Source organism: Fundulus heteroclitus, chromosome 1 (assembly GCF_011125445.2).
Source record: "Fundulus heteroclitus isolate FHET01 chromosome 1, MU-UCD_Fhet_4.1, whole genome shotgun sequence".
Lineage (NCBI taxonomy): Eukaryota > Metazoa > Chordata > Actinopteri > Cyprinodontiformes > Fundulidae > Fundulus > Fundulus heteroclitus.
The window spans coordinates 8658262-8676754 of NC_046361.1; the positions used below are offsets into that span (position 1 = coordinate 8658262).

The 18493-nt window shown below is 44.0% G+C and overlaps 1 protein-coding gene across 2 annotated transcripts; it reads left to right on the forward strand.

Annotated features, from left to right (window-relative positions):
• The first annotated feature begins 10746 nt into the window (after positions 1 to 10746).
• On the forward strand, positions 10747 to 17365 carry LOC105925862 (RING finger protein 223). 2 transcript variants are annotated; one of them, XM_012861919.3, is made up of 2 exons: positions 10747 to 11154; positions 15160 to 17365. In XM_012861919.3, the coding sequence occupies exon 2, from the start codon at positions 15245 to 15247 to the stop codon at positions 15977 to 15979; it is 735 nt and encodes a 244-aa protein (XP_012717373.2). In that variant the 5' UTR covers positions 10747 to 11154; positions 15160 to 15244; the 3' UTR covers positions 15980 to 17365. The 2 variants fall into 2 exon arrangements, with proteins under 2 accessions (XP_012717373.2, XP_035984693.1); XM_036128800.1 differs by lacking the exon at positions 10747 to 11154 and adding an exon at positions 13212 to 13447.
• Positions 17366 to 18493: the final 1128 nt, after the last annotated feature.

Below are 18493 nucleotides of genomic sequence, written 5' to 3' on the forward strand. Positions count from 1 at the left end.
GTTGCAGTGACGAACCTTCAGGACATCCAGCGAGTGCCGGAGCAGTTTCCTCCTGAAGCGTGAGCTGCAGAGTGCCGCCAGTGCAGAGCTTGCTCATCGTGGGCTTTGCATCTTTACTTATACACGTGAACAGCAGCAGCAAAGCCCCCTCTGTCCGAGAAAAACCCAACAAGGCTGAAATTCTGGACGGGGTACGAGGACTGAGGAGCAGAGGACTGTTGATTTTTCCCAAATGTGGCTTCTTCCCGAGAGTTTGTGACATCTGGAAAATTGTTTGACCTTTCTTTGCAGGTTTTGTAATTAGGTCTAGCATTACCTTGAGACTTTGATCCAGACTGACTGTGACCTGTTCTTGACTCATTAAAACAACACTTGGTCTTTGCTTATCCTCCTCCTCTTTCATAGAACTAACCACAGGTACTTGACGTGATTAAGATCTGGGGAGTTTCCTGCCCAACGATCCAAAGCACCAATGTTCTGATCTTCCTCCCACTTCAAGGTCTTCCATCACGCTGGGAGCACCTAAAGTGCAGAGATTCACCAAACCTGGTCTTAGGGGGTGTTTTGATCTCACTATTCATGGCAGCGGTGTTGGGCATAATAGCTAATCTTGCCGTTTCTCCTCCACACCGATCATTGTACAGAGACAGTGGGAGGGAAGTTTCATCAGAGAAAACGACTTTAGACCAGGGCTCTGGTGTCACTCTTTGTTTGCTGCAGAACTTCGCGGACAGGAGGGACGTCTCTGCTGCTCTTCCACCTTCCATCTTGTCCAAAACGCCTTCGTCTCACTGTGCAAGCTTGCACCCACCTGCTGCCAAAGTTGGGCTAGCTCTGCACCGGCGGGAACAGGATTCTGCTCAGCGCAGTCTCCGCCGCAACTCCACCTCCAACCTTAAAGTTGAAGACGTGCCTCGATGAACCGGGAGCAGCTTCCATTTCACACACCAGCTTCGCTTTACACGTGAAGCCATGTTGATGCCAAGTGATGATAGCTGCCCACTTTTCTGGAGGTACCCCTTGATGACATCAGAGGAGAAAGGCTTCGGTTAGTAGACGAGAGCTCGTGGAGCTGGTGGCAGTGAAGCGAGATGAATCTGATCACTTTGCTAAAATAACTATGTGAACTTTCAGCACGGAAGCTACAAAGTTTGAAAAGCACATGTTTGACACATCCGAAACTTTTGGCCATGACCATACGCTGTTGGTATTCAGCATCGTATCAAGAGAACAATGATGACATCTTCTAAATGTTTTACACTTCTTTCAGTCTTTGTTCTATGATCAGCTTATTCCAAGTTGAGGAAGCTGCCCATTTAAAAACTATCTTCCCCCAATTCATCGTGCACTTTCAAAGGTTTAGAGTGAGGATAGCTTCTCTGACTCTTCTGAAGAATGGGTACGCTTATCTTCTCCACCGCAGTAAAAGGAAACAGAGCGAAGGAACACGCTGTAGAAACTGGATCCCTCGCAGTGAGGGAAGCGTTTCCATGTTTTCGAGTCAGAAACAGGCAGAGCGCTCCGTGAACTCTCCCTGACCAAGAGCGATTGCGACAGTTTAACAAGTGTTTTAACCTTGGAGACACCCAAAGCTGTAACTCTTTCATTTTCTTTCACAGAAACGTACATATGTACTTTGTTTGCAGGGTGCTCAGACTTGCCCCTGTTCGTAGAAATCCAAAGGCTGAGATACTTTGTAGGAAGAAAAAGACATTCTGAGAAGTTTTAGCTACAGTACAGTACGCACGAGCAGGAAACCTACATGAGTCCTTCTAAGCAAGTCTTCATTTATTTATCCGCTAGCTATTCTACGAATGAGGCATGAAGTTAAAAAAAAAAAAATTAATTACAATTTTAAGCCGTCTATGCGTGAATGAGGATGACCTTGCTGAGAATATCCGTTCCAAAGTGTTTTAAGCTTTCATCTTTGGTCCCAGAAAACAATGGCAAGTCTTGTGAACAAGTATTTTTTTCCCACTTGGTTGGACGACGTGCATCTAGACTTTGAAATACGTATGTGACGAACAAATTAATGACACTAGGCATTATTATAAGCGATAAAATGATAGAAGGTGGACACATTTGACCGTTTTCTGATGCTCGTCTCTCCCTCATTCAATCAATCAAACTTTATTTATAGAGCACTTTTTACTCAGGCAAGTGTAACGCAAACTGCTTTACAGAGCTTAAACAAAGAGACAACTTTAGGATTAATAACGCAGAATTCTGATCAAACAAAGTAAACGGATAAAAGGAACAATGGCAGCGACAATAAGACAAGGAAATGCCGGGGGTCTGATTAATAAGACAAACCATCAGACCTGCCTCACCCTTTTTGAACTGAGCATGTTAACAATTAACATCCATCCATCATCCATGACTGCTTATCAGTGCAGGGCTGTGAGGAGGCTAGCGCTTATATCCAGCAGTCATTGCGGTACACCCTGGACTGGTCACTGGTCCATCATATAGAGACACACACACACAACTAAAGGCAATTTAGAAAGACCAATTAAGCTAGCAGTCATGTTTTTGGCCCGTGACAGGACCTTCTTGCTGCAAGGCAACAGTGCTACCAACTGTGCCAATGTGCAGCCCCTATCAACATTTTTATAAAATAAAAAATCAAAAGTTTAATAATAGACTTTTCTGACTCACCAAGACCCCCTTGTGGCCAAGTGGAAACTGCACAGGAACGGATAGCATGAACTGAGCACATGTCATATGAGCCCAGCCAGAAGGTGATGGTCATTCATAGGTTGACAGAAACAATTATACTGACCTGTTCTGTTGAGAAAAAAAGCCAATACTTTTATTTTTTTCAATACAGGTATGGATGGAGGGAACCTAATCCATACCTAATTTAACCCGCAGCATGTGTAGTGTTAGCTTGAAATTAGTTTTCAGCCCCATATATATGTTTTCAGACAGCAAACTGTAAGGCTGATAGGTCTCAAAACCCTAATCAGAGAAACATGGACTGATTTTGGGTAGAAAAGTGGGATTTTCAGCTGCTTCCGTTCACTGTGGCTGTTTTCCACAGCCCCAGCTCTGCCCAGCTGGATCATATAACGTATCCTGCTGATCTTTGCACATCCGAGGAACAATGCTGGTTACCAAAAGATTATCTTTCGTGAATTACAGTTTTTGGTCACTGCAGACAGACTGGGCTCACCACAATTTCTGGGTAGGGTGCCGGTCCGTTACGTCTCCAATCCACGGCCCAGCCAGCGTTTCATCCGACTTCCTTCTCCATGAGAGGGATCCCCATTTTCATTTCAAATGCTCACACTGGAGCTAAAGGCTTCCTTCTGCGTTAGTCAATCTGTCATGCGTCGGTGCACGAGTTCAGAGTTCCCATTGTCACGTCTCTCCTCTTTCACCGTCCTAAGCTCGGCTCTCTTCACACTCACTGCCCTTTGTTTTCTCTTTTCTCAGATTTTAACACTGAGGATGTAAATTATCCTTACTATTGCGATATACTACCCTAAAACCCTTTAAATAGAGCGTCTAAAAACCAGCCTTCATTTGGGGCTCAACTGAACACCTTCAGGGGGGACTCAACTCAGAGACGTTTGTCTGCTTTCTGTGGATCCAGAGAAGACTTTCTGAAAACAACAAATCATTCTGACACAAAAGGTCGTCCAGACACAAGGGATGAGCCAGCGCTGTGTCTGCACCTAAAAGCAGCAGAGGCAGCTTCAATGGGCTGTTTAGCTTCTTTTATGCCTCTTAAATAATAGGTGTAGAAAGACCGAGCTTTAATGGATGTCCACTGTTCTGTGGGGCGTTTGGCTGCTCTGATTCCTGTGCAGAAGCAACGAGGAGACGGAGAGGCACATGAAGGTCAGACCGAGGCTCAGAGGAGCGAAAGGAAAACACCGCTCCAAAGGTAGATGAACACCTCAGATAAATCGTAGACGATACGAAGATGACGCATTGTTCTGTTGCGCATGAATATAAATGTGACCTTCAGTCTTCAGGATAGAGGAGCGGTCCTGTTGACAGACGGAGAGAAAATAGATATTTTTGGCTTCACTTTTCTTTTGAAGTTTGCAGAACTTTATTAAATCAATACTTCTCTGAGTAGATTTATTATATCTTCGGGAGTTTTTTTTTTTTTCAGAGGCCAAAAACTCGGGGATTAAACCCCAAACAATAGAACAGATGCTGAATAATCAAAAGGAGCTCCTTCCATCTTATTGATGGGATTTTAATTCTAAGTAAGGAGCAAGAAAGGTTACGAATGTCTCGCTGTTAGAAGCTGTTTGCAGGAATGACTGGCTCTTATTAAAAGGACAGCTGAAAAAACTGTGCTGAAGGTAAACACCTTGGTAACTTATAACCTTAGTACAATGCATCATATTTAAAAAAAAAAAGATGATTAAAACCTGATGTTAAAATTTCTCCCTGTGGGTTCTTTGCGGCCCAGTGATGATCTGACGAACTGTGGGATGTGTATCACGCTTCAGGTCTGCCGACTGCAGGAGAGTATGGAGATTTATGATGTTTTGCTCTATCTGGGTCGACAACGTGCATCATTTTCTAGCGTTTCCAGTAATTTCCAATGTTCTTGTTTGATGTTGAAGACAGCGAGCTGCAAAAGCGCTCACCCCCCTCTGCTTTTTTCATGTTTTGTTGCCTCTCAACCGGGAATTAAACGGATTGTTTGAGAGTTTCATTTACAGAACACGGCTGCCACTTTGAATATTGTATGGGCCTGTATATTTTTTATTTATTGTGAAGCTAACAACAAATAGGTCAAAATAACTGAACACTCCAGCGATGCTAAACTGTTCACCTCCCTTAAACTTAGAGCCTCCTTTTGCAGCATTTCCAGCTACAAGTTGCTCTGGACCGGTCTCTGTGAGCTCGCCTCATCTTGTCTCATTCCTCCAGGCTGAACGGCTCCAGCTCCTCCGGGTTGGAGGCTTTTTGCTTGTCAGACTCTTTCGAGCTCCTCCATGCTACGCTGCATTGATGCATTCAATTATACAAAACAAAGAGCACACATACTACTGTACATGGGCATACTTTTAATGGCCAATTTCTGCATTAAAAATCCTTTTTTTGATCACCCGATAAAATACTGGGCTGACTTTTGGGATTTTTTGTTTTTTTAGCTGTAACCCAGATTCAACAAAAATTAACAGAGACAAACACAAAATAAAAGATCAATGTGAAATGAATCTTGTTACACTTTTGAGATTTATAGTACTTCAATAAAACGACATTTCCATGACATTTTAGACCATTAAGATTGTTGTTGGTGTATAAGACGAGAAAGTGGAAACTAGCCACGACAAATACGTTGTTTGATGCGTCTACAAACAAGTTTATAAGCAAACAATATCATGCGTTGTTCCTGTTTATATGGACACGCGACAAGGTTCAGCTGGTGCTTCAGGTGATCATGAGTTATTATTAAACCACCACAGCGGCTTTTAAACCACTCAGCACCCTTTATGCGCATTCATTTCCACCGAGGATTTCTGGTGTTTTATTTTCCCAACTAATAAAAGGTGTTAGTTACAAATAAAATAACGCTCGCTTATTACAAATAAAATGACGCTTACTTATTGACGGTGATCTCAAGCATAATTGTGCTAAAACTCCCGAATGCTTTATCCTCCCGTCTATGATACAGTTAAAGCTTTAGACATGTTTTCACATAGAACAAGAGCAGATCCTCACCCAAATATCTTTTTGTTGTGAATGTAATTTATGAGTAAAGTTTTTTTTTTCTTCCTAAATTGACACAGACAAACACAGTGAGGCTAAACTTGAAGAGTTCTCATAATCTGTGTGATGCTGTGAAAGCTGAGACAAAACAGAGACAAGGATGCTTCAGATATTAAACGCAGCATGCAGCCTGAAAAAGGCCTTCTAACCACAACAATAAGTAATACAGTTGTTAAAAACTTAAAAAAAAATTACTTCTTTGAAATAATGACAATGTGCAATATTTACAGTTTTTATCCTACAATGTGCAATATTTACAGTTTTTATCCTACAATGTGCAATATTTGCACACATATATCTAACAATTTATACAGAAATAGATTTGATTTCTGCAATGTACATAACACCCAGGACTGCACACCTTACCTCTTAATGTTAACACTGTATATATTTTTGGCAACTTATATTTTGATATTTCTGTACTGGCTTTAATCTCGTTGTGTGCGTGTATAATGGCAATAAGAGGCATTCTGATACAGAGAGTGTCTGAATGAGTAGACAGATGTTTTGACGTGCTGTTCTCCAAAGATCTTCGCAGAAACGCTCAAAATGAACGCGGCGCACAAACAACCTTTGAACATCCCCGGGCTGACAGGGAAAGTCAGCGCTGGTGAAAGAGATCATTTCCTCCTTGGCCTCACACTGATCGGGATCACCAGGAAAAAAAATGTCCTCATGAAATGATGCGTTTTGTCTTTAACGGCCTGTGAGAAGACTTGTCCCGTTGCTCAGCGGGATTACTGTGTAACTTCTTGGTTAGTCTCCCTACAACAATGATAGCCGGAGCGCGATAAGACGAGTTATGACGAGGATTCACTTCCCTCTTCCTCCACAAATAACCGTCAAAAATAGAAATTGCTACGGTAACACCAGCCGGGGCCTAAGATAAGTTGATGAAGAACGTGAGTGTTTTTGTGATGCGGGGGGGCCATAAAGATAAGCCGATGACCCCCCGGAAAATTACAGTAAACCGTAAAGTAGGCCCTGTGTGCTTGTAAACCAATACACTTGCTGTTTCCTGCCTTGTTTTTAACTTCGTTTTAGCCACGACAGTCAGAAATTACTTCACACGTCACGGTCCACATGCTTTTTTGTTTGAACCTAAACTGAAGTGGTATGTGTTATTGCCAAAAAAAAAAGGTCTCCTCTCTTTGTTATGTAATGCAGTCCTTTTAATCAGGCGTCTAAGACTTAGTGGATGCTGGCAGTTCATGTTCAATGTTAATATTTACAGACAAGCATCTTACACCTGGTACACGTTCATTTTAAACTTTAGATAGCTATAGATATCTATGTTTTATGTCACATATAATAATTCTAATTGATTTTTTTAAGTTGCAGGATCAGCCAAACTACGAAAAATGGTGCGACTTATAGTCCTAAAAATATGGTATATTTGTTTTTCTTCACCATATATGCTGTGTCTCATTGACCGCCCTATTAAAATGTTCCACTTTGGGATTCGTGCTTCACCAAAATGTTCAGCTGTCAGTGAAATTAATCAGACTCTGAACATTTCTAACTTTAAATGTCGTTGCAATTGAACTTTTTACACAATAGCATTTTCATAAATGGCTCCAACATTTATGAGGTTGTTGTTTTAATTTGCTAGAAATCCATGTTAGTCCTGGTAGCACTACGCTAAACTCGATTGATCCAGCCTGAAATTGTTCAGGAAGCCGCTGCTGAAGGTAAGATACCTACTGCTCCGAACTTCTCCACAGAACCCCGCTCCAAATGCTCTCAACTATCTTTCAAAACAAAGTGAACATCATGTCCGTTTTTAAAACTTTATCAATCCGTGTGGTCAGACTAATTAATAGTCTGGACATGATGTATGTTTGTGAAAAATTTTAGAATGAAGAAAAATAACTTGGTCAAAAGCAAACAGTGAAATACAGGCCTGCTGACAAAGTCGGCCCTTAAGACACAACGGTAAACACAAGCGGCATTTTCATTATTATATCCTTCTTGCAGTGTTCCCATTTCATTTTCCAGGAAACATCTATGAACTTGTTCACTCAGCAGTGAGTTCATTAAAAACTCTTGCACAAGCCTTTCATTTAGCTGTTACCGCATCGGTGAAGGATTTACTGTGCCTTGCAATACTCCCCATAGCCCTGGAACTTTTCCACATGTTGTCACGCTGCAACCCACAAGTGTGTTAGATTGGGATTTATGCAATAGATCGACACAAAGTAGTGAGTCCAAGAGGTCCATTTTACCTCTGGAGGAGCTGCAGAGATCCACATTTTATGAGGGACAGTCAGTGGGCAGGAGAACGTTTGACCATGCACTCCCTGATTCATTGTTGAAACAACCCATGAAGAAGTTTGCTGCAGGCGCTGTTGGGGACATAGTACACGTGCAGAAGAAGGTGCTCTGGTCAGATAAGACTGAACTATTTGACTTGTGTGCGTATGGGGAGTACCTTAAACTGGACCCCCACACACCATCCTACTGGTGAAACGTGGTAGTGGCAGTACTGTGCTTTGGGGGTGCCATCAGGGAAGCTGATCAGAGTTGATTGGAAGATGGATGGGGGTAAAAACAGGGCAATCTTGTAGGAAAACTCATGTTTACAGAGACTCTTTATCAGAAATGAAGGAGGTTCAGCCGTTTTGCTGAGAAGAACAGAGAAAACTTCAGTCTCTAACTGTGCAAAGCTGGTAGACGCAGTGGGAACTGTGGGAAAAGTGGGCTAGTATCGTCTCAGGGAGCCTGATCAAAACAACATTCTGTAATTTACAATTTTTATTTGTAAAAATAAAATCTTGAAAACCAAGTTTTACCCGATTGTGCACTACTTTCTCTAAACTCCCAATAAAAAATGTGAGAAAGTTCAAGGAGTGTTGATATTTTCACAAGACGCCTAGCACTTGTAGACTGGAACCCCACTTTCTTTGCCTGATCCTAAGCCGCTAGATGTTTTTGTCGGTTTGAAGACCTTTTTTATGATCGGAGCTTGGTCCAAAATATGCCAAACCTGCAAGATAATAAACACGGAGAACAAGTACATGGTTACAAAAGCGGTCTTTAAACACATCAGCTCTCACAAATGTAACATTGTGTTTCTTTCTCTGAGACTAAGCACACATTTTTTTCTCCCCCCCTTGGTGCCTCGACACTATCGTCTTTGCTCTTCAGGGCCGGCGTAGCGGTCAGTTCAAGTGAGGAGACGGTAAACATCGTCTCGTTTTATGGCCCGGCTCACGTGTATCCCTCCACCGGCCTCACAGGCGGCTCCGCCCGGCCGGCCCCACCGTCCCGGCAGCGCTGCGCCTTGCTCGTGACGTTCACCCGCTTTGTCTTTGATTTTATTGTCAGGCAGGCTTTCATGCATTCCAGGAAGTGGGATAAGACCGCATTTCTGATCAAATTTCTTAATCCTTCCTATAAGTGTGCGCACGGCCCAACGCCCGATAAATGACTGGGCTGAGGTGATACAGCAGTATTTGTGTTTGGGTTACTAAATAACCCGGTCAGTTAGGCAGCTGATACCGCACACAGACGTCCCATCCCTAATGGCCCACAGGCATTAGTCATTACCATAACATGAAGTGAGTAACCGCTTTTAAATAAGATAGACAATTACACATTTTATTAGGAATCTGAGCTAATAGGCTCTTGGTCATGGTGCTGAACATGTTTTTTAAGCTAAAAATATTTCATATTCTTCCTCGTAGGAGGCTGAGTTCCACTCTTAGTGTGTCTTAGTGTGTCTCTTTCCAGTAAAGAACGAGTATCAGCGAAAGAGAGTCACCTCTCTGGACCAGTGTTTGTCGACTGGTAAAGAGCAGGAAGGAACGGGAGGCCATTCTCTCGGAGGAGTGCTCCTGTGGGAATACAATCCTGCAGCAGCACCTGTCACCTTATCTCCGGCTGCATGGAAATGACTCCCCCCCAACGTGCATTTCTCATCTCAAATAAAACGCCTCATGCAAAGCTGAGGTGGTTTGTGCGTCTTTTGTATTCGTCACCACAACGGCTGCCCCGCTCTCTTTTGGATCTGTGTGCGTTCTGCAGAAAAAAAACAAAAAAAAAAGGGAGTGACAAAGACCTCTGGTTTAAAAGAGCAGACTTTAAGGTTCTGAAAGAGCCGCCCCGAGGTTTGTTGGGCCTCATTTAGTTTGGGAGGGACCCACTTTGTGTCAAGCCCATCACCCATCATCCACCGCTAACAGCATTAGCTAAAAGTTACACTATTACATGAAATGCGACGCCAGGACACGAGAGCTGAAACAGATTAAAGCTACATCACAGATGTAATTAGCTACAGAACAACATGGTAAGCAATTTGCTGGTGCGATGGTGTTTAATCAAACTCAAGTCTACCCTCATTAAAAACAAGCATCCCGGTGCCTCTGCTGACATCACACGAGGCGTCAGGCTACCGATCAGCGCTCCGCCGCTTATTTCTCTTTGTGCTGCTAAGATCTGCAGCTCAAGTCTGTAGAAATATGTTATTTCTTTTGCTGCAGCGGTCTGGCTTGTCCGTTGCAGTGTTTGCTGATTAGCTCAACTCTTCTGCCTCTTTGTGGTGTCGTCAGCCCAAATGAAAACAAAGAGGAATTAGCAGTTTGTGTTTTTCGAGGCTTTTTTAAAAAAAAAAACCTTTGTGGTTTGATAGAAATCCTGTTGTGGAAATCCATGTTTTAATAGTCAGTTTACATTTCTCGCTATATTAAAATGCACCGCCGCATAGCGTCTCCTAACTGGCAGCAACAAACGTTTGATCATGTCAACCATTTCAAATCAGTACTCAGTTCTCAGGTGGATGTTCTATGTGAGGATCTGGTGCATCTCGGGTCTGCGTCGCTTCTGAAGAAAATAAGCGCAACTCTCATTCGCAAAAGATTGATTGGGTTTAGGTCTGATTGAAGGGTGTGTCCAGGAGGTGTGAGCTACGGCATCGTTGGATGAAGGCGTGCACAGAGGACATAAAGACAGAACTATAACGTTACAAGCAGAGAATGGGAGGCGTGTTAAAGTGAACTAAAGCTGCACAGCTCTCCTCAGTTCTGAGGCTTCTTCCTCCCCCTCCTCCTCCTCCTCCTCCTCCTCCTCCTCTCCCACTGTAGACGCCACCCCAAGGCCAAGACTTTCCATTTGCATAGAGGGCTAAAAAAGGGAGCTGACAGAAGAGGGCAGGTGGCAACGGCCAACAGACGGCGAAGAGGCAGGAAGACCCAGCTCCAGCGCTCACACGAGCTTTTAGCACTCAGACGCAGTCAGAGCTGCAACACGCCAGAAGGAGCAACCGCAGCTGAAGGACAATTAAAACTCCCAGCAGAGATCTCCCAAGCCAGACAACTTTTTAAGCACGTATTCCCTCGTGGAAAGGGAGTGAGCTGAGCCGGGGACGGTTGAGAGATCAAGAAGGGATCGTCTGACATCTTCATCGTTTATCAGGTAAATTGGGGCTCTGCGGCTCTAAATCTTGTTGCTTTTACAATAGTGACTAATGAATGGTGTCCCAGGTACTGTGGTGCTGGTTAGGGAACACTCCTTAAACTAACAGCAGACAGTACACAACGCAGCTGTGGCTATCTGCAGCAAACTTCGGGAGTTTCTTTAGCCACCACACCCCAAATTTAACTCAGAAATCTGGATTATTCTAGTCGGATTATCAGGCAGAAAATACATTCTCAGCCCTCGTGGCAGACTTACAAATATATACCGTGTATGTTAAGCTTAGATTATTGTCTCCCTGCGTACTGTTGCCTGCATTGTCTGTCTTGTTTACACACGCTCCTTCCTGCGACAGCCCACCTCATATTAAGTCAACCGTCTCTTGCAAGGGCCCCCGCCCCCCCCTCTTCACTCTGAAAAACGTCAGGTAGATCAAGTTTCATTTGCCTTGCAAACTGAGAACAGGTAGTGCAGCATCGAGGATGACAGTTGGATATACAGGATATTCACAAACAGGCCGTTGGGACGAACACAAAGGCGCCGCAGAAGTGAGGGAACAATCCTTTAAACGGGGAAAAAATAAAAAGGTTAACTTGACTCATCCAAATGAGCTGCTTGTTTGTTATCAAACAGGTCAGTGGGACAGGAAAGGAAAGACAGAATGCTGCACACAGGGCCAATAAAGGCAGCGGAGACTCGCCCACTGTTTGAAGTTTGTGTTTTGGGTTCAGCAGGAAACCGGTGTGAGTTAATATTTGACCCTTCTGAGGACCCATCAGCCCACCCCTTAATGACTGAAAGCCATTTTTGCACTGTAGTACCTCCAAGTGGTCACCTAAGAATGTTAATTATTATTAGTAGTATTATTAGTTTCCACTTTAGAGGAGTCTGTGGTGCAAACAGTGAGGACAACTGCCACCTTAACAAAAGCCAACGCTGACACTGATGCTGACTGAGGAATCAAATAAGCAATAAATTATTGTATCTTAATCTATAAATGTCTCAGCTAAATGAAACTGAATCCAAACAAATAAACCATCTGGAATCATCTTCTTTTGTGTGTTTTGGGTGTCGCATCACTCATGTGTCTGCAGAGCGTTTGCTGCACCTGTCGTTCATCCTATTTCCCATCACTGGAGCACAGTCAGCCCCGTCCAACGTTCAGGAACAGTTCCTGATATGATGCAGCATGAGACATAGAAAATATTACACAACTGCTGTGATCACGTATGCTTTTTGGAAATGCGATTTCTTTTTTTATATTGTGCCACTTTCCGACCTTGATTCTGACAGAATCCCATTAGCAAGATACAATTCATTTGTTTCTTTCTATACTTTTCTTTTTATTCCCAATTCTCATTTGAAAAACTAGATTCCACCATTATTTATTTTCTTACAAAATAACAATTTTAGCTTTGTACATTTTTCTTTCAGTTTTCTAAGAATTCAGAGGGTCACATCTTGATATTACCTTTTGTAAATAAGGAATTCATCATATTTTTATATATATATATATATATATATATATATATATATATATATATATATATATATATATATATAAAAAGGGTTCTGTAGCTCTCCTCCTCACTGGCCTTAAGATTTACTGATCATTCAGGCCCTGTTTACATGTCAACCTTTTCTGGTCACGTTTGGTTGCAACAGCAGATGTTTGTTCTTACAACAACACGGTTTGAAAACAGATCTTAACGGGTCGCCAACGTCTCGGTCGTCGTGTAAAGAGGAACAAAACAAATTCTTCTTCCAGGGAATCCCTGGTTCATGCCCAGTAGGACAGAAATCAGGAGAAACGAACGCACACAGGCACAACATTAAGGCTGCCAACAATTTTAAAAAACACAGAAGAAGAAAAAAAATGGCGGTCAGCAGAACACTGTCTGTGCTGCTGACTCTTCTGAATGTGACAACAGCCGGGCACGCATGTAATTCAAAGTCACCTTAAAGCAACAGTTGACCCTCGCCGTCTGTCTGTAGGGAAACTTTATTCTCTGCCATCTAAAAGGTTTATCAGAGCAGCTTTTAAGCAGCACGTAGGCGTATGTCCAGCTTCAAAGAATATAAGTGGTGTGGTTGGGAATTACATCGTTTTCAAGTTTCCACTGTTGCCGTGTAGACGGTGATGTAATTACAACGTTGCCGTGTAAACGGTGATGTAATTACAACGTTGCCGTGTAAACGTGTTAACAGAAACTGGATCAAGAGTTCCCGTTTGGATGGATGGATGGTTGTGGTTTAAACTGGGCCTAACAATTGCGACCCTTTAACTAAGTGGGTGAGTTTGCTACAAAGCTACACTGAGGTCACGTAGCTGAAGTCTGAGGCTTGCACTTTAGTTTTCCTTTTAGCGGTTTCAAAATGACGTGTTAAATACATTTTCAAAGATGCAGAATTGAGTTTGTTTTCTTTTAAATTCTGTTTACCCTACGTATAACACACCTTAGAACAAGGCTATATCATTTTGTATCTATAAATGTGTGAATGAACATTTTCATGCACACGATTAGAGAATATCAACAAAGCCTCTGCAGAGGGGGAATAAAGCCAAACACGCTGTATTATGAAATAATAGTCCAGATATTGGTTTATCTAGTGATTTCTTGTGTTGATCATTTGAACTAGAAGTAAGGAGGTGACAGGAAACACTTTTTCAGTTCTTCAGTCCAAATCCATTGGGAGCTGGTACTTATGTCAATTTCATTTGTAGATGCCTTAATCAATTAATGACTTAATCAATGAATTTCTTGTAGAAAGTTAAACACTATTCAGGAAACAGTCTGATGTCTTGCTTCATGATTTAGTTAGAGTAAAAAGAGACCAAACCCTTTAGCTGAATTTTAGTGAAAACTGATGAGGTGTCAGCACAATTACACAGAAGCATCTGTCCTAATCCTTGTGAAGCAAGTTCAGGTTCAGCCAGGAATAAAGAGAGTGACAGTGGCAGGAATGTCAAGGGTAGATGGAGCGATTAGCTGGAGAACAAGAGGGGATTTGTCCCTGTGGGAGACCTGGAGAACGACCAGGCCTGAGGGCACAGGGACAAGAACACCTGTGCACCTGTGCGTACACACACACACACACACACACACACACACACACACACACACACACACACAAATGTTATGCAAAAGCAGGAGACGAGGACACCAGGTTGGTCGTTAACAGACGCAGATCAAAATGGGACTTGGTAATTCACTAGTTTCTGGAGAGTCTCCTATAATGAGAATAAATGTTTCGGAAAGCAGCCCGCCTTCGCTCAAGCCTTGCTGAACGAGGTAAGAAAGGCCTTGTTTTACACAAGGAGGATGATTTTTCATTGAAAACCAGATTGTGGCAATGCCACCTGCTGGCATAAACAGATAAATGCATTTTACAAAAGAACCCCAGAAACAGCGAGCTGTTCTGTTTTGGCATACTTCTAAGACAAAAACGACAGCAGTCACCTCTGACACAAGGACATGAATTATCTCTTTGATTTCTAGTGGAATCAGGGGTCTTATTTAATGCTCTCGCTTTGGCTCTCACTTCTCTTTCAGATTCAAATATTTTTGTGACTGAAACACCTTCACGAGGGACACGCTGTCCTTCTGAATAACAAGGCCCATGTTGTGTCCACATTACAAACGCCGATTGACGTGTTCCCCCGTCCTTCTGTCAAACTCTTCCCAGCCTTGTGTTTGTCCGGGCCTGTTGATTGACTAAACCCACCTTCCTCATCACATCTGACCTGATTTGTCTCGCTCCTGTGACCGAATTACTCACCTGGCAGGGCAAAAAAAAAAAAAAAAAAATCCTATCAGCGTTGTAACAATTTGTGTGTGCCGAGGGGGGTGGGGGGGGGGGGGGAGTAAAATCAGCTCAAGGTTCAAACAGTCACCGCTTGTGTTAAATCTGCTCCGGCTGCCTTGTTAGGATTATTGTAAAGGGATGGATAAAAATCAGACTTGCACAGATGACTAATCTCGCCTGTTCATTCGCTCTTTGTAGATCGCCAGACTGATCAAGACAGAAGACGCGAGAGTCAAAAAGGCGACTGGGCCAAAGAGAGGAAGGAAGCCTTTGATTTTGGAAGATGGAGGAAAGCGCTCCGCAGGTCTGGCACGTGCAGACGCAGATTCCTAGACAGGAAGCGCCGGGGGAGCTGCAGAAGAAGGTGTCGGTGGCCGGCCAGCCCGAGTGCTCCATCTGCTACAACACCTACGACAACGTCTTCAAAACACCCAAGCTGCTGGAGTGCACTCACACCTTCTGCCTGGAGTGCCTTTCCCGACTCATGGCCGTCTCTCTGACCGAGCAGGACGGCGGGGGCGGCGGGGGCAGCGCGCGCCTCTCCTGCCCCTTCTGCCGTCACCCCACCATGCTGCCAGAGGACGGCCCCCCCGCCCTGGCCACCAGCCGCGAGGTCCTCTGCAAACTCCCCAGCCACCAGCAGCAGGAGGAGCCCGTGTGGCTGGAGGGCGAGAAGCTGTGCTACAAAAGCTCCCGACAGGGCGCCGTCTCGGGGGCCCCCGAGAGCCCCGCGGCCTTCTGCATCTGCATCGACATCGGGGCCAGCAAGTCGGTGGACGCTCCGGTGCAGACGACGCGCAGGAGGTCGGGTCTGATGGGGAGGCTGGCGGACTGGAAGAGGATGGTGCTCTTCATTGTGCTCATGGCGCTGCTGGTGGTGGTCGTGCTGTGGCCCCTGCAGTGCGTCTTCACCACCGGAAACATGCGCTGCATGAGGAACGGACCCAACGTGGGCACGACCGCGGCCAGCACCGTCACGTCTGGCCCCTTCACCAGCAGAGCTGCTCTGAAAGGATGAGACGGCCGCTGACGATAGAGACACTGTTGAAACGTCCTTGACGCATTCTTTTGAACAGCTGCGCCTTGGATACGTAGCCGCATCTTGTGAGGGACTGGCGACATGGTGGCTGCCCGGTGCCCGGCGTAGATGGGCACTCGCCCCCTGTGACCCTGCAGCGACTAGCTGGGTGCAGAAAGGGGTCGGATACATGCTTGAAGGGTTACTTTACTGTACCAGCATGAAAATGACTAAATTCCTGCAAGAAAAAAACTCAAACACAACTCTCCGGTGCATGGAAAAAGGCTTTGGTAGCAGTGAATTTGCACTTTAATCCAAGTTTTTATTCCGAATTTTTTAAAAAAAATGACAGGTTTTGTGTCCTCAGCAAAAAGCGGTCTGCTCACGGTTTAGCGCTGACGTAGAGAGCCGTTGTTGTGTCCATGGCCAAACACCGGGGCCTGCGGATGGTGACATTTAGCCCGTTGTTGTGGAAATGTGAGCTCTGCCACCTGACAGAATGAAATGGGATCCAGATGTGCCAATGAAAGAGCATATTGTGACATGGATTTTGTGCCTTTTGATATGTCTGTGTTTACAAAACCACGAGTAAAACTGAAGTATGAAGGTAATCCGTGTCCAAGCTGTATTAATGTGGTCAAAACGGAGAAACAAACAGTTTAACACTTTAAATATGTTTTCTTTTGAAATGAAAGGGAGATTTTGTAAATAGTAAATCTCCTGAGTGTTATAGCAATGGAAAAAAAAAAAAGAGATCAGTGAATTCATTTCCTCCTCCATCACTCTTTAACCTCTGACTGTGACTCTTTGCCAGGAAGCCGTCCCTCCTTCTTGCTCCTGGAGGAGCTGCGTCACTAAGAGTTAAAGTCGGCCTGCGGGTTTCCCCAATTTACTCAGCAATTAAACACAGTTGATAAAAAGACTCACCTGAGATTTACACTTTTATGTCGAAGTGGATCATAAACGTGCAACTTCCTCAAAGCCCCGTTTGGACTGCCAGGAAACAAGAGTTAAACATTAAACCCCGGACGAAAGCAAACACGGCAACGCTTTCAGGCGGCGGGTTGAGAAGGAATTCATATTAAAGATAAACATGCTTACCAATCTTTTTCTTCCCAGAAATATTCAACAGGGTTAATTAGGATAATCCAGGACCTCCGGCGTCACGTTCGGCTTGTGTAACGTTAATAAAACATTAAACATTTACAACACAGCAAAGACGAGCAAAAGAAAAGAAGAAAAAAAAAACACAAACGTGACTGCGCCATCATACATTTTTTTTATTATATATAATATTAAACCATTGAGAGGCTGTTTCCGGCAGCTCATTGTGTCAGCAGTTATAGCCAAAACTTTAACAAAAAAAAAAAAAAAAAAAAAAAAAAAGGCGTCTAGGTGGAGCCTGTGCAAGATAGACAGGAAACTGGACAACAACCTCAGGCATACTGCAGCCGATGGGGGGGAAGGGGGGGGGTTTGAAACAAAATCATATCAACATGTTCAAGTAAAATGTCAGAGGACTGGCAGACATAAAATACGGCGTCACGACTGCATGCCTCTGCGGACCGGGGACTCAGAAACGACTCTTCAAACCGTACGGTTTAAAATAAACCTTGATACGAAACGGAAAAACCAAAAGGGTGAATACAGGAGATCACTTCGAAGAACGACACGTCAACTAGTGCACTAACCAAAACACTTCCACACAGCCTGAGAGAAAAAGAGTTTCACACTTTCAAGTACTAAAGTTTCACCAAGCCGTGAACGACCTGAACCCCGCACAGGCGGAGCGACAAAACAACGAAACGGGGCGACATCCAAACGACTCACAGCAAATAATCACAGAGCAGGGAAACAACCCACAAATGGCTTCTCCCTCATCTGACGGAGATCACAAAAAAAACAAAAAACAGATTTGAGCATCTCCTAATCGTCAGATCACAACGACGGCCGTCAAGTGGCGCAGCATTTCGCATCCAGGCTGGTGCTAAGCGGACAGAGACAGCGTTCAATCAGTGAGCTAGAGCTATTATTCACAAAACGGTAGACCCTTCGACGAACACGTGCCGCCGCAGTTCGACCGTGAGACGCCTTCAAACCTTAAAATCAAGAGCAACAGCCGGTGGGGACGGCGTTCGAAAATGGCTGCTGCAGATTACATTCAAGCAGATCAAGTCAAAGCTTTAAGAGTTACAAACATTTCAGTGCAGTGACAAGAGCATTGATATTTCCACATCATCCGATGGGAAGAACGCGCTGTCTAGGGAGCGCTGGCTGTCCATTTTTGCGACACGCTGTGCGTGCTTGTCCTTGACCTGGTCAGCAGGAGAAACAGCTCAGTCTACAGTATTAACTTTGTAGAAAGTGGAAAATCTGAGAGAAAGACACAAGCTGGGAGCTCCACGGCCAAACTATGAGACCCCAGGATCCCCCAAGATATATCCACAACATATACACACACACACATATATATATATATATATATATATATATATATATATATACACACATATA

Coding starts and splice junctions, on each gene's coding strand:
- LOC105925862 (XM_012861919.3), top strand. CDS start 15,245: ATGGAGGAAAGCGCTCCGCAGGTCTGGCACGTGCAGACGCAGATTCCT.